At 42.5% G+C, this 23935-nt stretch overlaps 2 protein-coding genes and 1 long non-coding RNA gene across 3 annotated transcripts; 2 read left to right on the plus strand and 1 right to left on the minus strand.

Moving 5' to 3' along the window:
* Positions 1–432: 432 nt before the first annotated feature.
* Positions 433–16090, minus strand: LOC144987122 (uncharacterized). The gene is made up of 4 exons (XR_013650990.1): positions 15951–16090; positions 15709–15873; positions 14201–14267; positions 433–1187 (listed from the first exon to the last, which is right to left on the minus strand). It is a non-coding gene; the product is annotated as an uncharacterized LOC144987122 (long non-coding RNA).
* LOC101166337 (5,6-dihydroxyindole-2-carboxylic acid oxidase) lies at positions 10264–14398 on the plus strand. The gene is made up of 7 exons (XM_023948846.2): positions 10264–10840; positions 10944–11266; positions 12876–13080; positions 13164–13331; positions 13402–13581; positions 13652–13798; positions 13877–14398. The coding sequence occupies exons 1-7, from the start codon at positions 10480–10482 to the stop codon at positions 14062–14064; spliced, it is 1572 nt and encodes a 523-aa protein (XP_023804614.1). The 5' UTR covers positions 10264–10479; the 3' UTR covers positions 14065–14398.
* lurap1l (leucine rich adaptor protein 1 like) lies at positions 15755–21552 on the plus strand. Its single transcript, XM_004079666.5, has 2 exons — positions 15755–16219; positions 19597–21552. Exons 1-2 carry the CDS (start codon positions 16004–16006, stop codon positions 19981–19983), a joined length of 603 nt encoding a protein of 200 aa, XP_004079714.1. The 5' UTR covers positions 15755–16003; the 3' UTR covers positions 19984–21552.
* Positions 21553–23935: the final 2383 nt, after the last annotated feature.

The raw sequence follows: 23935 nt of genomic DNA on the forward strand, positions 1-23935 counted from the left end.
TCTTTCGCTGGCAAAATTGAGATTGTAACTCCCTGTTCTTCTTGAACTGTATTCTTTTGTTTATTTGGAACACATAAAATCCCATTGTTCTGTTCTTTATTTTACGTTCCTTTGGAGTTTTTTTGGCCGTCTTATTTTTGAGTAAAGAAGAACCCTTCCACACTCGTGTCATTTCTCAGCTATTAATTCTCAGCAAAATATACATTTTCTATGACCATCTACGATAATCCCCTTATTAAAAAATAGTATAAGTTAAAACTTAAAACACTTGATTTAAAGATGAGAAATTATAAACAGGTAAAGACAAAAAACTGACAGAAATGAACACACCCCTAGCTTTTCAACATTCTATCTGGTCCACGCCATCTAAGACCATCTCAGATTTCTGTCCCCTCAAGATCGACACAGACTCCAGTTATGAAGAAACACCAGTGTGTCACAACTCCCATGGAAGTTTAATTTGAATCAATCTTAAGACAGAAACAGGCAGCACTGGCATGGCGACACTTGTATCAGCTTCCTGGAGCAGATCCAATTTTCTGTCTCAATAGGCATTAAATTAGCAAAGAACATTCCAGCTTTAGTAAGAAGCCCCGGATGCATGACAAATGGCATACCTTTGGTTGTAAACGGCACTAAAGCAACTCATCTGAAGTGCACGAAAAAGGGAGAAGGGGCAGGAGAATTGCTTCTTCGTCAAACTTGCTTTATTTTCATCGGAAATGTGGACAAAAATCCTTATAAGCTTTTTTTGTCTGTGAATCTTGTAAAAAAGAAACAGTTCCTGGAAAGTTGTGAATAAATAAATGACAGTGACTCATAACTTCAAGTCTTCAAGGTGTGGTTGTTCTGTGAACGTACGAAGACTCTCAAAGCATCTCAGAGTCTGTTTGCCTTTCGTCACTTAAGGGAATTCACTCATCTCCGGTGCTTCTTCCACTGCTGTCATTAAAAAAACACAGTGGTCATTATTTCTAAAGACCAAACCTGTGTGCAGAAGTTCTGTCCAAGTCATTTCCTCCAGAACGATTCCACAAAACGATGAGAAGAAGTCGATTGGTTAGCATGGAGTGACCATGTTGCCACTCCAATTCAGGTCCGTTTATGACAATCTTCATGAAACTTTAAGTGACAAGACACGAAGGGGGATGTGACATTTCGCAGAAATGCTCCGACTGCTGTTGTGACTGTAATGAGAAGAGAGTAAAGGAGCTCATTTCATATTTATTACAATGTTCACGCATGGGTAACGGTGACAGGCTACGGGCCACCGGTTCTGTAAAAGTCGGGCCTCGTGACTCATACGCACAAGGAAGAGCTCTGAGCTCCAAATAACCAAACATCTGGCATGTGATCCAGCAAGTATCCTCAAGTTGTTGACTTATTTTGGTCCAGAAAAGTCTTTTTAGTAGTATTTCCATGTTCTGTGTGCACACCATGTGTCAAAGGGTCATTACATAAATCTTTGTCCAAAAACTGAGATTACCCTGTGGCTGTGGGCTTCTGCCATTGGCCATTTGAAGCAAGATATGAAGGTTTCATTGGGGCTATAGAAGACCATTGCTTGAGAAGGAATGGAGTAGTGTCGGTATCTTTTCAAATTTGGGGGGAGGGTCAAAGGCGTAGTGAAATTCCTGTTTTTGGTATTTTAATATGTTTCTGTGGCAGGAAAATTGTCAGGTCACAAGCTCCCTGCTCCGCTCCGTTCTGAAGCATCCACTAGTAGACAAAACTGTACAGCTGGATAGCTCCAATATTGTTCATTTCACGTTGGACAAAATAGAATTTTAGGGGCCTGGTTCAGGGACCATAGGATTTCTGTTGTGCTTTTTGCACAACAGAAATGCGCTGGACTTATGCAGTCTTTGTGCCGGTCCGATGTGGTGAAGATGGAGCTGAATCCCAAAGCTCTCAATTTACCAGTCGATCTTCGTTCCAATACTCACCTTTGGCCTTGAGTTTTGAGTCATGACTAAAAAAAAAAACAAGCGGCTGAAATTAGCTCCTTCGTCAAGGTGGTCGGGCGCTAGCTAAGAGATCGGGCGAGAAGCTCTGCTACTCGGAGAGATCAGAGTAGATCTGTTGCTCCTCCACACTGAGAGGGGTCAGCTGAGGTGACTCAGGATGCCTCCTGGACACTTCCCTGGAGAGTCCCACTAAGTGGAGACCCTGGGGAAGAATCACGAGACACTGGAGAGACTATGGGCAGATCCGAATTGCTTCCCTACCCCTATGGCTTCTATGTATCCCTACATTTATCCCTCCAAGCGAAGACACATGAAAAAAATAGTGCCTTAAAATTGCTATACATTCCTACCGCTTGATGACATCATCAATAGCCGCCGGTCATCTTTGTTAGCGCCAGTGATTGGAAAATGCATAGCATCGGTTTTATAACTTTAAAAAATTCATCCAAAAAACAAAAAATTAATATTGAATATGTAAACTTCTGTGCTTCAGAGCACAGATGCATTTCTCCTTCACGCCTCAGCGCGACGGCGATCACCCTACCGGATGAGCGAAGGAAAAGGCATGGATGGACGAACAAGGACACTTAACTGGTGTGATTCAGCTCCTCAACACTCCCATTCACAGTACCCGTCAATACCCTTCCAAATTTCCAAACATCAGTGGGAAATTTGAGGAGCAAAGCAGAGGAAAAATGATGAGGCTTCTGCGAAACTAATGACGGTTAAAAAGCAATCAAGTGGTAGCGAGGCTCAGCATGGTTGTAGATCTTTGTATTTTATGGCTGAGGCCTGGCCACAGCAACCCAGCTGTTTAAAATATTGCTATGTAAATCACCTGAAGTGCTGTGCTATAGGAAATCAGCAGATTTAAGATGCTGCTGCATGTGCTAAGTAGACAGTATCCCGATATTCTTGGAGGCCTCCGTTTGACAGACTAACTCCTGCCATTCATCAGCATGTCATTCTACTTCAAGCTGGCACTACATTCTGGGAGGTTTGCTGGTGGAACAAATTAGGTTCTGTTCGAGTCAAATTCAGAATGCTTGTGCCTTTTTTTCTTCTTCTAGCTTTTGCAGGCTGTGCTTGCATGTTCTTTTCTCCAGCTGGTGTCCTTTAGGGTCCTCGGAATGACCCTGATGTGCAAAGACGTGCGTGCTTGGCATGCACAGCCACAGGTGTGATGGTGAGTGCGCGTGGCTGTCTGTCTCTCTGCGTTAGCCCTGTGATGGACTGGAAACGTCTCCTAGTGTCAGCGGGGGGGGCAGGCTCCGGTTCCCTGTGACCTTGCGCGAGATGTAGCTGCTGTGCAGCTGATGGCTGGATGCTGTGAGGTAGAGCACCAAAACAAGAGATTTGTGGTGCGATCTTCTTCTTACTTCTTTTATCCAAAATCCAAAGGAATTCTTTCTGTAGAAGCTCGTGTTTTAATTTACAACGTGTAGAGAACAAATCAAGTGTTTGTTTTGCACGGTAGAATTTGAATGACAAAAAACGTTTTTAGTAGAGTGTCAAAAACGGTCAAAATAAAATACTAAATAAAGAAAAGAACTGAAATATTTCCCATGAGTGCACCATATTGAGCCCCACCTAGCAGTGGTGTTATTTAAGTGTCCTGCCTGTTTTTGCTCAGATTTTTCTGTGGAATACCAGCGCCCTCTCCTGTCACCAAACTGTATTACACCCACAGAAGTTATTGTTTCAATTTTTCAAAAAATATTTGTCTTGCTCGTGTTTTAATTTCCACTTCAATGTAATTTTTAATAAAATAAACTATTATCTTAGTGGGACCCCCTCGATATTGATTGTTGACCTACTTTTTCAACATAGGTTTTAGGCTGACATATAGTAATACTTTTGGTTAATATTTACATTTTATGTATTCATACTATTTTTTACTTGTTTATTTATTTTATGTAGTAATTCATCTTTTTATTACACTTTGGGTGGTTATACACATCCATTAAGGTTTATTCTTATGTCTAGTTATTAATCACTGTTTTTGTTAAATTTTGTTTTTAACTCCAGTGTTCTCAGAGGGATCCACGACGTCCGAGAATAAAGACCCGTTCCAATGAAAGTGGTGTTTTTAACATGTTCTTGTGGCATTTTTCTGATGATGAGGACATGTACAAGGAAAATTAAGCCCAAAATCCATTCATTCATTCATCCTCTACTGTTTGTCCCTTTCCGGGTCACGGGGCTGCCGGAGCCTATCCTGGCCACTTGTGGGCAAAGGCAGGGGACACCCTGGACAGGTCGCCAGTCTGTTGCAGGGCCGCCCAAAATCCAATTTCTGAATATTTTTTTATTCATAATTGAAAAAGAGCTTATTTATTATGTGAAAAATATATTGTGCTAGCCAAAAAATCTGCAACTGGGAAAGGAATGGTGGTGGGGTTGCTCCCAGCCAACAGCCCTGTCCATTCAGAGGTGAATTTCTAATGAACCACTGCAGCTCTGCTGACACTATGTCCTAGAAAACGACAAAGGTTTGTTGATTTTGGCTAAAAACTGCATATATACTTTTTGAAAAAAACACTGGGAGCGCTTCAACAATAGACCAAAAGATGATTGGAGTCAGTCTTTCTCACCCTTTCCCAGTGAACAGGATTGTTTTAGGAGGACCTCCTAGGACTGGCTTTGATCGGGGCTCCCTCTATGAATATGGGTGAGGTGGTCGCTGGTGTGGACACAGCCCCAAAATATCATTGCAGTATCAAGCCAGATTTCTACTTTGGGTGTAGAACAACTTTCCATGTTGAACATTTGAATGCTTTCAAGTTGTGAACTTTCAACACGCACACTCCTGATTGGTGAGAGTGGTTGCCATGTGAACGTTGATCGACTTGGACAAATCACTGCTTACTGACACCGTCTGGCTCCAACATGGCGACTATCGTATCTTGAAAAAATGATGACTGATTTGACTCCATTTCTTTGGGGCCGGAAGTAAGTCATTTTCTGAGTGACGTCTCACTCATATGCAGTAAATGGCTGAATGTCGGGGGTTGGGTGGGATGGGTGGAGGTGGGTAGGGACATCATTTGTATTTTACAATTTTGTGTGTACATGTGAAGGTCTTTGTTTTTCCTTTTGGTTTTTAAGTTGAAAAATAGTTTGTATTGTGTAATGCACTTTGTGTTACCTATGTATTAAAAGGGATTAATTGAAATTAAGTTTGATTTGATTCTATTTTGCGTCACAGAAAGCATTTGTGCCGGACATTGAACTCGTTAATGTGCTTATCACAAAACTCCACAGGGAGGATTAACCGTTTCCTTGCCCTGTTGTTCTTCTGCACTTATAAAGCCCCCCACACACCCCCCCACCTAGTTTATTTGTACTCTAACAGAGGAGGTCAATCTTCTCGATTCAGCCGCACTGCAAACATCTCTCTGATGGCTACTGCAAAATGTAAGAACATAAAAAACGTTGTCAGGATGAGATAAGAGACCCCCTCCATGCCCCCTTTATAACGCTAACACTTGCCCTCGTGTTCGCCACAGTTGACCCCCCCACTTGAGATTGAAGGCAAAACAAAAGCCTGTATTATTCACCCATGCAGGGGCCCTACAGGGTCCATTTCCAGGTACAGCAGCACATTTGGCCACAGTTTATGCAGTGAGGATGCAGTTCCTGCTCACATGCCAGCAGATAAGAGCAGCTCACATATCAAACTCATCCCCCCTCCCTGCCTCCTGGCTTTGGTCATGAGGCTGGCTGTGTGCAGTCTCACATACCAACCTCAGCTCGCTTTCAGCCCAAAGCTTTTTCTCCTTATTAAAACTATGAGCATCTCAAGTCAATAATAAGATTCTTGATTTTACATTTTTGTTCGGTTCCGTTCCAGCCCTAGCAACTGCGTTCAAGCATTCACCTTCAAGAAAACATAGTCGATGTACTCAATGTACTCTCCAACTTCTACATAGGATTCAACCACAATGCTCACCTCTCTGTATAAAGTGTAAAAACACTGTAGGAATTTACATCACTGTGTTTGGCAGTGTCAGTTAATCTCCATATTTTGGCAAAATGTTGCTATAGAGCTCCACTCAATTTTTCATAGATCTTTTGCCCTGGACCCTATTTTGTTTCTTTCATTCAGGCCATTCAGGGAGGTTGCCTGTGTTACCTGGACAGGTGAGGTTGCTCCACAAACTTTTACACCTGGCTAGGAGATAAATACTACCACAATGGATACAAGTGCAACCACCATCCGCAAGAGTTGGCCTCCATCCAACTCTTGCTTTGACGCAACACTACGCAAGTTTAAAAGGACCTATATCGTGCTTTTCCTAATCCTTTCAGAGTAAATATATTACTTTTGGCACACTAAAGAACACATTTTTTATGAAATATCATATGATAAAATACCGCTTTGGGATTGTTTTTGCTGAGGAATTAACATATAAGACACATAAAAATTGATTTTGCATGATATAGACCCTTTAAGTCAATTTTCGGGCACTACCCACAAAATGTGCGGCTATTGAGAGTCCACGGAAACCAATTGAACTGTAACCAACCAGGGACTCGGATGGCATCCCTTTTATTTCATGGAAGTGCCAACCAATCGAAAATGATCATGGAGGAGGAATTAATAACTGCAGCTTGTGTGCGGGCAGAATTATGCGACACCACGGGTGTGTCCAAATTCGAGGGCTGCATCCTTTAATGGCCGCGGCCTTCCCGGGCGACGTTGGCCGGGTCCTTCGTCGAGCAGGTAGGCCGGATGTTAACGACTGTGAATTTGGACGAATCTAGCCTTTAGATATTTACAGCCATTACGTCTGCAAATGGCTTATTTGATCCAACTTTGAATATTGGAGGTGTAACTGTAAAAAGGTGGAATTATCTCCAACTCCCGGTCCTGCTTCACAGTCCGCCATTGTTGTCAGAAAATCTCTGGGTTTGACCGCAATGCATTTTGGGATATGAACAATATTGAAGGATACACCAGACCAATCCTTGAAATCGGGGAAAAGAAGGCCGTTTTTGTTGGCCGCATTTGAAGGAATCGTTGAATTTGGACAGCACTTGTCGCGGCGCTGTGACGTGAGCAGCCTACAAATGCAGCCCAGGAAGAACGCAGCCCTCAAATTTGGACGCAGCCCGAGTTTTTTTTTAGAGCTGTGTAAGAAAAAGCCTAGAGCAATATTCACGAGATTTGTACCGTTGCAACATTTCGCATCAAGCCTCTTCCAACTGTAGGTGGCGGACGTGCACTAGTAAACAAAAGGAAAAGAAGAAGAAGACCCTCCTTTGTATGTTCACTACAAACAGCGTGGCCTTAACGCGCAATCAAGGATGTGTGTTCAGTGCGTTCTTGAACGAGCGTCACATGCCCGGGGTGAAGGTAGCAACAGGAAACACGGAGTCCAAAATACAACAGTCTGCATGACAATTCATATATACAGTAAACAAACGGCAGGTACTGTTTTAGCTGAAAGGAGAAAAGGAGGTAGAAATCTCTCCAACACAGCTTCTCACTAATGACTCCCACTGTGCCATTTTTACCAAAGGCAAGGATTACCATTAAGCCTGAGTCACATCTTCTCACATGATCCTCCATGCTGCCCAGGGTTTGTTCACACACACAAAGAGCAGAGGAATGGGGGGAAAGAAAAGACGGTTGGCTGAGCAGCCGTCACGGGAATACCAGGCCAGATACATGCACCCAAAGAGGATCCCTGTGGTCAATTTTTGAGTAAAGAAAAGTTCAAGGGGTTTTTATTTTAATACTTAGGATAAGACATGGGCATTCAAATGGGTTTTTGAGCACTTTTAAATAAAAAACTATATACTTCTTTTGTGAAATGACGCTTATGGTGTCCACATATTCAAGATTAATGGAAATGCAGACCAAAAGACAAAAAAGATCATTTTTCTTTTGGTAGTTTTTTATTTCTGAAAGTTTGAGTATTTTCATACAACAAATTTGACTCATTTAATGAAAAATGACCTTAAAGTACAGCAGCGAAATGATTAATATATGTTGATTCTATTGATTGATCCTTAATAAATTCTCATGGAGGGGTTCTGAGGTCAGATTAATTTCTCATTTTACCCTCTACAACGCTCGCTTTGACATTTCAACGTGTAGACGACGGCCCCGTTGTGATCGTTTCCTCCTGACATTTTCAGAAAACCCAGATGGGAAGGAATGTGTCTTTATTTCATGAGAATGGGCTTAATGCTCGCTTTATATAATCCCGCCCCTGTGAACCGCCACATCACGACCAGAATTATCATAACCAACGTGAAACGCATGTGACTAGATTAAGGACCTGAGCTGTGTGGAATCACATTGGGGGGAAAGTTTTCCTTCTTTTGAAAAAACTGCTACTTTGTTGTTTGTGCCTCGGGGGAGGGGTTGAGGTTAACGGTGAAGAAAAAGACAAAACTAAGACTAAACTTTACATTTGAAATGTTTCACACACTTATAAACTGTTTTGTAAATGTAAAAGTAGTAAATTGTTGGAAGAATATATTTTTTTCATCGAAAAATAGTTTCATTTTGTCATTTAGGTGTTTTTTCACATATTTAAATACGAATAAATACTTTTTTTTATGTCCCCACATCCATGCAGAAGCACTTTTGCCTTATAAATGGCAAAAACTCCTGTCAGTTTGTGCCAGAGAGAGAAATAAAAACGTTCATGTCTGAAGTTGTGTCCACGACTTTAATCAGACAAGGAATGCAGCGACGTTTTAAGCTTTGATTTTGGAGGGGAAAAAAACGGCACTGAACATGACGAAGATAAAGCCTTAGTGACATGCACCCACACAGGTGCGGCGGGTATTTGGGTTGTCCGTGCAGTGGAGGGTCAATGACCGCTAAAAGGAGCGCAGGTGTGTCTGGTAGTTCCCTTGAAGCCCGTCCGACCACATCAAGGTACAGCATGAAAATGAAACCTACGATTGTCGTTCGTGTTTATTTTATTTCATTTATCACTCATCAAAAAAAAAAGTAAATAAAAGCAGAATGTACAGCAATGCGGATGTGATGGATGGTTGCTAAAAACCCACAAGGGGCTTAACATGTGGCAACCCCCATAATGAGTCTATAAGCTAAAAAACAATACCGTTCAGTAAAAACAATACATATAAGATCCATACATATTTAATTCATGCACTTACATACTTATATCAAAATAAAAATACATGCCATATGGAGAAGTACCATTGTTAAGAAAGCTTTTTAGAGCTTTTTAAAAACCTAGTTTGTGAAAGTTCTTTGAAAGAGGAAGGAAGACATCCTCCGTATAAGACACTAAACTGTGCCACGACGTTCGTCATTAGCTCAGCCACAGAATATCTCCAACACCTGGATAAACCCAGAAAACCACAGCGCAGAGATCCAGCATCTGACCCGCTGTGAGGAAAGGCGATTAACGGATCCCAGAAAGACAAAACTTTTTTTTTTGTTACTTATACTTACATTGGAAAACGTATTTTATGAAACCAATGCGATAAAAACACCAATCCCACCATAGAGGAAGTTAAAGTTCCAACTAATATTGTTTTAAAATACACCATTTATAATAAAGTATTTAAAATAACCATCAGCAGAGACCTGCATGAGAAAGACCAGATTAGCAGCGAGCCGTCAACAGTAGAAGACTTTTTTGGAAAATCCAAGGAGTCCAATTTGCAATTAAAAAAAGTGTCAGATTAATTTTTAAAAGCCACAATAAAATCGTATATGTTTCACGTATTCTTTGCTGTAAATGCACAACAGCACAATGCAAAAATAACTAAAACAAGGCCATTTTTTTTCAGTAAATTTGAACCTTTCTGTGTGACCTAGTGAGAGGGGCCAGTGAAAGTTGGACAATCAGTAAAAAAAAGAGGGTTTCACTGTGCTGTTTTGGAGGGTGTGTGCAAACACGTCATTTAAAAGAGATAAAATGGTTTATATTTAGGAGAAAAACTCAGCAAAGTGTTAACTTATCTCAATATTCCAATTCATTTTTCAAAATAAGAGATAATCATTGTTCCTGATATATTAATTAACACATTCATCTAAACAAATGTACTGGGAAAATGTTTTAAAGTATATTGAAACAGAGGTTGTGATGTTTCTCATACATTTTACAGTTTATTCTTTTCGTTTTTGTGTGTGCATGTGCACCCACTGACTTCAGAAAGAATAATGCCATGCATGACCGGATCACACTTCATTCCCTCCAGTAGGAAATATGATGTTATGGTGCGGTGGGGGGTGATCACGCGGGAGTCAGAAAATCCTGGCAGTCATGCGCTAATCCCGTATTTAAGGTCAACGCTCCAGTGGTTTGGGGGTAAAACGGACTGGAGCGTGCGTGGACGCGTGGGACTTTCACTGCATCACCATAAGAAATGCCTTCCTTAATGATGTGTTGAAGTGATGCAAGTTTATTTTTCACTAGAACATAAAGAAAGTGTGTGATTTCAGGTGAAAAAACGGCGTGTAAAGTGAATTTGTAATCCGTCAAGGCCGTGCGTAAAAATCGAGGAAGGATCGTGGATGATGATGTGGCGCTCGTGCGTTTTGGTGTTCGCGAGCGCCTTGGCGGTGAGCGCTCAGTTCCCTAGGGAGTGCGTGACGGTGGAGGGACTCAGGAGCGGGCAGTGCTGCCCCTCACCGCCGGGATTCGTTGACGACCCGTGCGGGTTCAGCGCGGGGCGCGGCCAGTGCGTTTCCCTCACGGTAGACGCGCGCCCCCACGGGCCGCAGTACCCACACGACGGGCGGGACGACCGGGAGCGGTGGCCCGTCCGCTTCTTCAACCGAACCTGCCAGTGCAACGGAAACTTCAGCGGGTTTAACTGCGGCCGCTGCAGACACGGACTGACGGGGCCCAACTGTGACCAGCGCGTCTCCGTGGGTAAGTCGGTGCGCACGCGCCTTTTCATCCAAAATAACTAGTTTCTTATATTAGAGTCACCTTTTTATTTATACCAAATGGTTCCCTATCCATCACTCACCAGTGAGGAGAGACGTAATGCGCCTCAGCGCAGACGAGAAGCGCGCCTTCGTGAGCGCTCTGGACCAGGCCAAGCGCACGGTGCACCCCGATCTGGTGATTGCCACTCGGCACTACTCGGACGTCTTCGGGCCCGGCGGCGACAGCCCGCAGTTCGAAAACGTCACCATTTACAACTACTTCGTTTGGACTCACTACTACTCCGTCAGCAAGACCTTCCTGGGAGCGGGACAAGCCAGCTTTGGAGGCGTGGACTTCTCGCACGAAGGCCCGGGCTTTGTGACGTGGCACAGGTACCACCTGCTGCAGTTGGAGCGCGACATGCAGGTGAGGCAGAGACGGACGGAAGCCCTCTTCAGCATCACCTTACCAATGATTTTAACCCTCATTTCTGATATAGGATTGGTTTGGATGTTAGGCCTTCACTGGGGGGAATCGAAGCCCTTAAAGTCCAACTCCGATCATCTTTTGATCTATTTTCAAAGCGATCCCGATGTTTTTTTTAATCAGGATTAAGCCGTTTTAAGCAAAAATAAAATTAAAACCTGTGTCGTTTTCAGCGACAGTTTCTGTATAGGGACAGGAGTTCATAAAACTTTTATTTCCGAGTAGTGGACGGGACCGTTATGGCGCCCTCTTCCCCTCCCTGTTACTGAGAGCTCTCTGTTTACATGCTCTCCCGCTAGCTTACAATTATTGGGTACATGAATGAAAGCTACTTGCTATAGGCGTTGATTTTCAGGGTTTTTGTGACATATTTTTTACATTGCAAATTTTTTTCTTCTTCCCAAAACTGAATTTTTTTGTCCTGCTCTTGGTTCACATCGATTTGAATAAAGAAAAATAGAAATGTTAGTTACATTTTCTTTATATATGTCCTCCATGGGTCCCCAACTAGAGACTTTTTAACAATATTGGTAAAGAAAAATTAGCTTTTTCTAAAAGTACAACCAAACTATTCCACAAGAGAATAAATGTTTTCTTTTCCAGTTTTCTGGACTTATCAGCCCATGATCTGACATAATAAGCCCCTTGTCTTGTTCCTGAGTGTGTTTATTTAGCTTAATGCAGGCGGCCACAACTATAATATGGAGGAAATTGGTGTAATAAGCGAGCGGCGTGCCAAATGTGACTCTTAGCGCTTTATGGGTTGCGGCTTTGATCCAATCAGCTAGGCATTCTTGAGTGGCAGTTGTGGGTTTTGGTAAGAGGTTCCACGCTGCAGAGCATGCCTCACATGCATCACCATCGTTCTGATAGTCCAGTGAGCAGCACTGAGGAGCAGAAAATGAGCTTTCCAATGTTGGATCCCTGCTGAGAACGTCAGTTTGTGCTTCTTAATGAGGTGTTTAGGTGTAAACCTGCTACACACGCAAACAAACAAACAAAAAAAAAATATTTTTTTTATGTGTTTTTTAAATTATATGTGTAGAAATTTCTTTTTTAAGCAAGGGGAATCCGTTAACGCCCCACTCCTATTCCCGTTTCATCTATATTTTTGCCAGGACATAGTTTCTGCAGAGTGACAGCAGTTCATGAGAAATTCACCTCTGAGTTATGGGGGGGACCATTATGGCACGGAGCAACCCCGCCCCTCCTTCCTTTCACCATTGCTGAGAGCTCTCTGTTTACATGCGCTTCAGCTAATTAACAGCCCCTCACACCCCCGATCTAACATTACTAGAGCAACAAAATTAGCGAGCGATATTGAAGCTATTCAGCCGAATAGCTGGTCACAAATACGATCTTTTTCAAACAGCATTTTTTTGTTTGCTCCTGATTCACCACAATTTGAATAAAGAAATACTCAGAAATACAATTATAAGATGATTTTTTTACATATGTTCTTCATCTTAAGAAAAATTCCACAATAACATGTTTAAAACACAATTTTTATCAGAGTGGCCTTAAATTTCCGTTCAAATGTGATCATCAGGACATGTTACAAGACCCCTCCTTCGCCCTGCCCTACTGGAACTTCGCCATCGGTGGAAACACGTGCGACATCTGCACAGATGACCTCATGGGGGCCAGGAGCACTTTTGACTCCAACTCCCTGAGTTCCAACTCCATCTTTTCCCAGTGGAGGGTCGTCTGCGAGAGTGTGGAAGACTACGACACGCTTGGGACCATCTGCAACAGTAAGGCGTGCGGTCCATCCGTGTTGGCCTTTGAGGGGGTTTGGTCTTTTTGAGCGCCTTTTGCCTTTTCCCGTTGCGCTCAGGCACGGAGACGTCTCCCATAAGACGAAACCCAGCAGGAAACGTCAACAGGCCCATGGTGCAGCGGCTACCGGAGCCCCAGGATGTGGCGGACTGCCTGCAGGTCAACACGTTTGACACTCCGCCCTACTACTCCACCTCCTCTGAGAGCTTTAGGAACACCGTCGAAGGTAAACGGGCGGCTAGAACCAATTCTCCTTTGGTTTCCCTTCTGCGTGAATTCTTACATTCTTTTGGCAGGCTACAGCGCCCCCAAGGGAAACTACGACCCCGTGGTGAGGAGCCTCCATAACCTGGCCCATTTGTTCCTGAATGGGACAGGCGGCCAGACACACCTGTCTCCCAACGACCCCATCTTTGTCCTGCTCCACACCTACACTGACGCCATATTTGACGAGTGGTTGAGAAGACACGGACCAGGTACTTTTTACCTCTTTTTATTATGATCTCCTTTTTCTTTTTTGGGCTTAATTGTACGAACTTCCCGTAGACGTAGCTGCGTATCCCGATGAGAACGCTCCCATCGGTCACAACAGGGGCTACAACATGGTGCCATTCTGGCCTCCGGTGACGAACTCCGAGATGTTTGTAACCGCCCCAGATAACCTGGGTTATTCCTATGAAGCCGAGTGGCCTGGTACGCCTTTTCACTCATTCAATTTGTATTATTGCCTCAACAAAACCTTACATATATTTCAAAAATCTACTTTTCCAGGACAACCGTTCACTCTGACTGAAATCATAACCATGGCGATCGTTGCCGCCCTCGTGGTGGTGGCGGTCATTTTCGCTGCCACTACATGTGCCGTGCGTGCCAGGTCTTACAAGATGGAAGGACACCAGCCTCTGCTCGGGGACCAGTACCAGCGGTACGACGACGACAAGAGCCAATCTGTAGTCTAAGCACCTCCAAGAACAAAAGCCTCAAACATGTGCCTTTAATGTTTTTTTTAATTATTATTTTAAATACCGCAGCAGAGAGTCAACCTTTTCAAACTTGTCAAAGACTGAAAAAAAAAAACTCTTTTATGGCACTTACCTGAATTCATTTTCATGTGATAGAGCTGTGGTGCCCACAAGGTGGCGCAGTTACTCAATTTGTGAACCTGTGGAGAAGCATTACTACACTACATGCTTTTTTTCTCCTTTTTTTATAAAGTATGTCAATAAACTTCTGACTGCATCTGAATTTACATATTACAAACAGCAAAAATAAATAAAAGATGATTTAACCAGATTTAGAGAGCAGCATTTTTATAATTTTAAGTGTTTATTTGGGGAGAGAATTAAACAATATTTGCGGATTTCTTTTTGTTTTTGCACCAAAATAAAAAAAATAGAGTTAATGTGAGTTTGGTAGAAATACTAATTTATCTTTTATTTGAACTTTATCTAACTTTTAGCAAACTAAAAAAATGTTCAGATATGGGTTGTGTCTGAATTCCTTCACTGCTCACTACATTGTGCACTATATACTGCGTTTGCCATTGTGCTGTCCGAATCTACAATTCCAAAATCGAGTGTCCTAGAAATTTCCCAGAAAACTCTGCGAAAAACCAGTGTGCATCGATGCTCACTAGATTGGCAAATATAGACTACAATGCATTGGAACAATTTTTGCTGAGAAAAAGTATTTTTTTAATAAACCATCATTGTTTGCATCTTCAGAACACAGTGGCTCTCATAAATGGTCGTTGCAAAACACTCATATCAATGAGATCTTCACTTTGTGAAACCGATGACGTCATATGTGCCATTTGAAAGAAAAAAAAAAAAGTAGTGAGCATGGTGTCGGACTGGTTTTTAAAATCCTGGGCACTACATATTCTGGCACCAAATAGTTTTTTAGTAGTTGGGGATTGTGGGAATTCGGCCATGGCTTACAATTCCAAAATCCAATGCCCTAGCAATTTCCCAGAAGTATTTGCAAAAAATCATGGCGAATATAGACCGCAATGCATTGCGTTTGGACGACTTTTAACGTCCCGCACTATACATTTTTTTGTAGTCAGGAAGTAGGGAGGGAATTCGGACATAGCCTACAATTCTATGATCCGGTGCCCTAGAAATTTTCCGTGTGCATTGATGCTCATTAGGTTGGTAAGTTTAGACCACAATGCATTTTTTTTATGTGGAAAAATGTATTTTAATTTACTCTTTAAAAAACGTTTTCGTCTTCAGAACACAGTAGATTCTTAAATAGTACTTCTAATGTGTTCATATTTATTATGTCTTTGATGTCATATTTGGCCTTTTAAAACAATGTCTCTGATGTCATATTTGGCCTTTTAAAACAGTGGTAAGCATGTCTCAATTTAAAATTTAAAACTAGATAGCCCTAAACTAACTTACTTAAAATAAAAAATAAACATATCTATCTATCTATCTATCTATCTATCTATCTATCTATCTATCTATCTATCTATCTATCTATCTATCTATCTATCTATCTATCTATCTATCTATCTATCTATCTATCTATCTATCTATCTATCTATCTATCTATCTATCGTCTGTGGTCCACGCATGCGCAGAAATCTCACTTACCTGTGTGGTGTCAGGTTTCAGAGGCTCCCTCCGCTGGGAAGGTCCCGCGAGGCCATGTTGACTTCAAACGGCTCTGCTACTGGCCCTCCGCTTAGAATGGGAGGTCTATCTGCGCAGTACATCAGCAGAGCCACGGTTTGGCCTCCAGTCAGTCTGTTAGGAGGGCTGTTGGGAGTTCGACAATATCCTTTAATATTTTTTAATTAAAAAAAGAATAATTAAAACTACGTTGACCAAATCACCTTCGAGGACGACGTTTTCTGCTCCCTGATTACCCCCCTCCCGTTAACCCACCATGGACGAGGACGGCGGCGGCGTGTCGCCCGACTTGAAGGACTTGGAGATGAAGTTGGGTCGGAAAGCTCCGGAAAGTCTCGTTCGGTTCCTGACAGGCGGGAAACACAGCGACAAGTGGGCTCCTGCTCCGCACCTCGCGACCTGCAAGTTCTGCGCAAACTCCGCGGACCTGAAAAGGCTCGAGAGCAAAATGTCACTACTGAAGCAGGAAATGGTACGTTATACTGTAAATTCATGAAACAACTATTTTGTTATGCTATTTGATTTATTTCAGCCATTTTTGCTTTATAAAAAGGTCAGACAGTATTGAATTTTTTTTTAAATCTAATCTACCAGCAGGAACTGTTGCAGACTAAACCATTCATGCAAATCAGCTCCTGCATGTCACTGTGTTCAGGGTTGTTGACACTTTGTAAATGAACCCTCTCCGGTTTCTGCTCCACTGTATTTGTCTTCATGATTACATGGTTTTGTCTCCAAACAGAAAAGAAAAACCCTAAATGATTGCTAAGTGTGTAAGTTGGAGGCTCTGCTGGATCCAGACACAACAGACTCTTATTTTGGAAACCAGCAAAGTCACCATAGGCAGATTAGAGCAGATGGTCAGATTGACCAAGTTTCTGCAGACTTCGGTTAATGGGATTAGATTTATAGTGATGAGAGAGACAATATTAAGCGTGTAATCAGCTAATTTTGCTCCAAATGGTCAGAGAATCCCAATTATCCCTGTACTAAACCTCTGCTTGAATTTGCAAAATAATAAAATACTTGCCTAAATCCATTTCCACCCAGAAGCTTTTATGTTGACTATTCCTTCATGTAGCTTTTTTTATTTTATTAATTTTTTTATGTGCATGTGGTGCAAATGACTAACTGGCTCTCGTATCGCAATTGCTGTTCTTGATGCGGCCAAATTGCTCGCCACAGACCTGCTGGTTGCCATCGTGTTACACCAAGACATTTGTTCAGCCCTGAAAACATGCAGTAATAGGCCATCTGCTTGTGTGTGTGCTTAAGGCAGGCAGTCGTAGTCGCAGGGCAAACACAACATGAGCCAAAATGAAAGGTGGTTGCAGATAGGCTCTAAAAATTCTGCCCTTCCTCTGGGAGTCCAGGGTAGGGTATTATGACTGAGGCGTGATGTTGCCCGTTCATCAACTTTTCATTCAAAACGGCTGTCGGCCTACAGCCACACGGAGGGGGGAATCCCTCAGAAGCGACTATAAAGCCTGTCCACTTCCACCGCTCTCAATAGCGCAGCCTGTCATGGGTTTAATCAATGGGAACACTGTCAGTTCTTGTCCAGGATACAAACTACTAACTGGCTGCACAGTTTCGCCACTGGTGCCTCATAAATAGAACAACAAAGATTGACGGTATGACCTTTATACAGCCCAAGGAAAGCTCAAAACTGAGCTTTGTGGCGTCACGGCCTTTCTTACAGACATGTTAAGGCAGGGGTCGGGGACCTTTTTTGCCGAGAGAGCCATAAACGCCACATATTTTTAAATGTAATTTCGAAAGAGCCATACATTTATGTAGTGTCCCTTTCCCACACTGAGGCACGGAGACTTAACCTCTTTTAAGGTTCTTTATTCTGGTTACTGCAGACCACAACAAACGCCGTACAATTAATTCAGCAACTCCTGAATCTCTCCCGCTGAGACGAGAGACAGCTTCTCCCAACTTCATATTCCCCTGCTCCCGCTCCAGCCCTCCCATTTCCCTTATTCGGCCCATAGTTGAACCCCATTGGTCCAGATTACCTAACAACAGGCTGAGCGACAGAACTGAGGGCCAATCAGATCTCTGCTTGATGCGTTCAATGAACTCCAGAACTTTTAACGCGGCCCAACAGCTAAGTTAAACTCAGTCCGCGACAATATGTTTAAAACTAAATATACACGTGAATGTGTGCATTTGATGTAATTTCAACATTTTTAAAGTACAATAAGTCTGTGGATTCTTTTGAATAGCATTGTTATAGTGTTGCTAATAAATGATGAGTATTTCTCGTGGTGGTTTTGCTGATGGTCTAGTCTGGTTGATACGTGGTGAGTTTCTGCTTCACGCAGGCGTTGAGACTTCAAACGTGATCGTAGGTCTGAATGTTCTGTAGATGTGAGACAGATTACTCACATGCAGACCTGGAGCCAAACATACACTCACACGCCGCAGTGAGTGACGGGCAGTGGGTTTTACGTTATTACAATCCCTGCGCGATTCACCTGCTGCCTGTCCCCACAACACCTCACCCCCACCCTCTGCTTTCTTCCTCACACATCCCGTCCCCGCAACTGTGCGCTCTTTCTCAGAGAGAAAGCGCGCAGTTTTAGGCACGGCCATTCACAGGTTTCCAGTTGGTACAAACTCTGTGAAATAATAGATAATAGTAAACGGATAATGCTGGCGCTGATTTTTCTCCCGATACTACTGCGCGCCTCTGGCATCGCATCGCGCCCGAGAAGGACTGGTCTAATGAAAAAAAAAGTATAATTAAAGATTTGTCTGCGAGCCACATGTGACCATTAAAAGAGCCATAAATGGCTCGCGAGCCATAGGTTCCCGACCCCTGTGTTAAGGGATGTGGAAGTAACAATGGAGGACAAATCTGAGAAACTATTAAAGACCTTTATTTCATGTCATAAATCCAGTTCTATGCAATCGCACCAATTCAGGCACTCCAATACGTAAAATATGTTAAACATTAAAGAAGGACTGGGGTGTGTGGAGGCTCACTGACCATAAAAGTCTGAATCCACTCTATGTCAACCAGAAAAAAAGCTGCTACTCCATTTTTGTTTCATGTTTCAAGTACAATTTTTGGCACCATTTGTGTATGAATGATAAACCAACATTTTATCAATGTTGTCAGTTTACCGTCCACACAGTCAAAGCAAAGATCTCCTACTTAAAACGATTGTTCTGGTTTCAGTGTAACAAATACATTTTTTGTGTGTGTTTCAGCTATGATGGAACTGTTTGAATCAGGTGTTGTTTGTGTTTGGTATCTTGAAACAATCACATAAGCATTGATATCTCAAACAAATGTTTATGGCCAGTTTTTGTGCTTTCTTTTTGTCTTCATGCTTTATACCAACAAATTTGGCTTGCTCGCTCGATCCTCTTCCTCTGTTTGCTACGCTGCGTTGCGGGAGACTGTCCCGGTTACTTTTGTGCGAAGACGGGGTACACCTGGACAGGTCACCATCCTGTCAAAGAGTCCTTGGAGCTGGAGCTGGCGATCGCAGCCGCCCAGGGTCAGCCGGAGCGCAGGTGCCATCGTAGTGGGCTTGATAGCTGGTGACCCGCAAAAGCGGGATACACCCAGTGACTCGCAAATCGCGCCTGGTGTGAATGCAGCGTTAGAGTGAGCCATAGACTTCAGCAGATTGAAATGCGGTTTTGCGCCCTTTTTTTTCATGAAATGAACAACACTCACTGTGCGTTACTCTCTTTGGTCTGATGGATTTGCTAGCAAATCAAGACCCTTTTTTTTTTTTTTTTGTTGCACATGGCAGCAAGATATTCACCGGTGTTATTCTAAAAATGAGAAACCATGTCCTCATTGCCATCTTCTTGTCCACACAGGCAAATCTGCGAGCCATCGATGTGAAGCTGATGCAGCAGTTAATGTCAATCAATGAGGGCATCGAGTCCATCCGTTGGGTCATAGAAGACAAAGGGGGCCTGGCGAGCCAAGACGGCAGCCTGACGGGCAGTACTTACAGCCTCTCGGACAGCCAGGATGGTACGTCGCTGCAAGGCAGCTTCAACAGTCTGAACGATGGGAACGGTGACGGACTGGATGGCCTGTCCGTCGGCAGCTACCTGGACACGCTTGAAGACCTACCGGACGACCCCTCACCCACGGGCCTGGACTGCTTCGTGGATAAAACTGTAGTTGATGGCGACGGCTTCGCCAAATCGCCTCTAAAAGCCAGGATGGAATCGGATGAATATTACTGCTTTCGTTGAAGCTTTAACGAATTGTTACAGAGACTACTGAGAGTACGGAAAGACGTAACTGTTTTACACTGCCGCCAGTTTATTTTTCTGTCCCACACGCTTGTTTTTTTATTATGACCTGTTGCTACAAAGCCTTTTTTTTTTAAACCTTATTAGACAAAAGCTTCAAACTGTTGAACAAGAGACAAAAAGCAACGTCCAAATGTCTTAATGTGCAGCTTCCTAGGTAAAGACGTTGCTGTGTTTTACAAAATTCCTATTACTATTTATTGTCGGGGTTACCCAATTCCGTCTTTTTTCATGTTTCTTGCCTAAAAATTGTATGAAGAAATTTTTGAACGAAAGCGTAGCCCCCTCAGATTAGCCAAACAGCTGAATAACTTCTCTCCATACGTGGATTTTACACTGCGAGGAGAACCTACTTTGGCTAGTTTGAGGGAAAAAATGTCGATTAGAATTTAGCAATGCAGACTATTTCGGGTGCTGAAGTATGATTGTCACGGAAAGTGCACTTTGCTTCTATGCCAAAGTCTTATAATCAACTACTGTAGCAGGTTAAAGCCATGTCACACAGCTACAACATGCATTTTGCGCATATTGCATGGATGAAAATTGATCATATGAGGAAAAAGTGAGAAAAGTTGTGGTCTTTACGTGAAATTTTGACAAATGTATCAGAAATGAACTATATTAAAACAACAAAAGAGGTACAAATAAAACCACGCAAAGAACACCTAAATCAAGGTAGAGCATGAACCGTGTAGGACTATTGCGCTGTTTATGCGCAATTTGTTAATGATTGGTGTGTCATTTAGGTCATTTTAACATATTTGCGCCGCATGCATAATATAGAAATTATACATTGGTGGTACATACATGAAAAGTCCATTAGACATACGCTGACGGATCATAGAAAGCCACAAATTTGCGTATGCATCTCGCAAAAAATCACACAGAACTGCATAAGGTTTACGTAATAATTGTGTGTAAACATGAATTGCGTAATTTTGACCAATTTTGAACAGCTCGAAACCACATTTACAAGGTCGAAACCCTCGACAGACATCTGCCAATGTTGACGAATGCCGAACACAAGAAACATGAATTACGTATATCACGCATTTACCCGAAAGACCAAAATTTCAAATGTGGAAAATGCGCAAAATCTACGTAGTGGCTGTGTGACACAGCCTTTAAACTAACCAACTGTCCTTCCCTTTGAAGGTACAGCAGGCACAACATTTGATGCATTTTCAGGGCACCAATGCTCGACTGAAAACCAAAGGAATTTTATTGTCTTAAAGATACTGTAAGGCTGAAGCAACACTACGTTCTTGTTTTTTATCGTTTGGGAGATTTTTAGATAGCAGGGAAATGTGAAGCATCCTTTTTTGATTGTTTGTTTTGGGCCATGTTTACTTGCTCCACAATGCTGGTCTGTAAAATGTTTTGGCTTTAAACCTCACTTTTGTATGTTTTGAAACTGCTGTTTGACAGAAAAAACATGTTTGCATTGACTGATCTGTTAACTGTGTGCTGTTGAACTGAAATAATATATTGACATTTTTTTCTCATTCATTTTGTGTTAAGCTTTATTGAAAAAAACACAAAGGAACTTTGCATTTGTGTACACACACACACACCAGACCAGTTTTTTTGAAAATCATAAGCGTGGTTATGAATGTAAATAGCGGCAGTGCTGATTGGACGATGTCTAAATTTCTCTGGACGGTGGCTTTCCATATCAAGTGCCACCAGCAGCTAGGCGCCTCTTTTATTTCCTGAACCCTCCCCGGCTATCGTGCAGCATGTAAAAATGCGACTTCCGCAATACTGCGGGGGGCGCAACCCACCAACTTGCGTTGCATGCATGCATCGACACACTTTTTGTAATATGTGACCATAGCATATATTTGTGGTAGCATAAAAGGTGGAAGCTTGATTCCAAGAACTATCACTTTTGGCTGCCCATTTTTGTATGAAACGATCAAGGTTCTGACACCATATCCTGTCTAGATGACGGGATATGGTACATCTACACACATCTACTGTTGGCTAGCATGGTGTCACACAGGAAAGGGGCATTACTTCAGGATCGCATCAGCCGAGATAAAATGAGCTTTGTTTAACCCTTGTGCTATCTTAGATGGCCCCACCCTTACTTTGATGTGTTCTCCCTACCATGACGAAGGTGGATAAATGAGGAAAGATTTCATGTAATCCATGGACACCAGTGAAGATCACAAATCATTGAAGAAAAAAAGTTCAGAGCACTGTCTAGTGGGTCTAGATGACCCAACTCCCAATGTTAAAGTTCCTAGGACAGCGGAAGTGTTACGATGGAAACACAACGACGTCCTCATGAGGGACGTATTGAAAATGAGCCAAAAACAAGTCATCCCAAAAGGAAATGAGACCGAATTCCACCTACAATGATAATCATGCCTCCTGTTGTCATTTGCAATGGATCTCAGTTGTTCATCTTTCATGAGATAATTGAAGGTCCAGGTAGAGTACACATAGGGGAGGTCATTATAGGAAAGATGAGAACTGCCCAGCCTCTTTGACTTGCAAATGACTGAGGAACTGTTGGCCTCTGCACCTGAATAGATGATTGTAATATGAAGAAAGGCTACCTTTAGAAAATCCACCACTTTAAAAATGTCCTGAATTATTAATTTTATCTACACAAGTGTTCTTGTATGAGGAAGTATCCTCTTTCCTAAGTCTCTGATAAAGTCATGGATTTTTTCCTACAAGGGTAGCATTTCCTAATATTATATTAAATGATTTAGAATAATGAGATCAGGCGGTTGGGTTGGGGGTTACATTTGGCCCAGACTAATATAATCACTTTATCCAGACACGTTAAGAGTACTTCCAACTTTGTCTCAGTCCATAAGCAAAGCAGCTTTATTTGGTTTTATGCTCTCTTTCCTTATCTCTGCCTCCCAGAGGCTTTGGCGGGCTTAAGTCTTACTGTCAAGCTCCAGAACACCACAAAAACTTTGCAAACCCTCTCTGTCAACACGTTAAATAAATAAATAAAAAAGAAATCTCACATAAGTTTTCTAAACTTGCCCTGAATTTCATGTCCGAACAAATGTAAGTATGCGATGAGTGACAAAGAAAGCTCGGAGGGAACGCTGCAGTTCCAATCCTCGGAGTAATTGGACAGAAAGAACAGGTTCTGTTAGTTTTCTTATAATGGGTTTGAGTCAATTCTCCTGAGGGCTGCATGGTACAGCACACATGAACAGCGGCTGCTTTAAGGGTCTACTTTATGGGAGAAAACCCAAATCCTGATGAAGATTTGGAGGTGGAGAAAGGAACTGTCTACAATTGGGGTGTTTTTTTTGTTTTTTTTTTGCAGTGTTGCTTTGTTTTTCTTGATTCCAAGCAATTGACAAATTTTCCTGAAATGGCAAAAAAAACAAAAGAAAGGGAACGATTTAAGTCAAGATGGGCCAGGTTTGTCCTCCCATCCTGCCGGCAATTATTGCTCTGAAGGTGAACCGCATCAAGGCTCTGCGGTGAGCAAACAAGCACTAATCAGTTGCCTTCCCTCTGATTTCAGCAGAGAGCTGCAAAACATTGATTTATTCATTCCCATGGCTCGTCCCCCCAGTTGCTTCAGCTGAGCGCCGATAATTACAGTACGCCGCAGTTGGGATGGCGGTTTCCAGCAGGGACGCATTAGCAAATTGGATGCTGGGGTCGGCACATAGCCAGACGATTGGGGGGGGGGGGGGGGGGGGGGGTGAGCCTGTGTGTTTTTGGGAACTGTCACCATGCTCAAAATGAGGATATGGGTTACTGGTGTAGGGGGGGGATCAAACGAGCAAGAGACAAAGAGGACTTTTTAGACGGTGACTTGTCTTTATTCTGTTCTGATTAGCTTCTCTCTGCAGGAATGTTGTTTATTTCTGGCAGATTTCTTAAAACTTTTATTGAAATGACG

This window comes from Oryzias latipes, chromosome 18 (assembly GCF_053564925.1).
Source record: "Oryzias latipes strain Hd-rR chromosome 18, Olatipes_Hd-rR_3.1".
NCBI classification, from domain to species: domain Eukaryota; kingdom Metazoa; phylum Chordata; class Actinopteri; order Beloniformes; family Adrianichthyidae; genus Oryzias; species Oryzias latipes.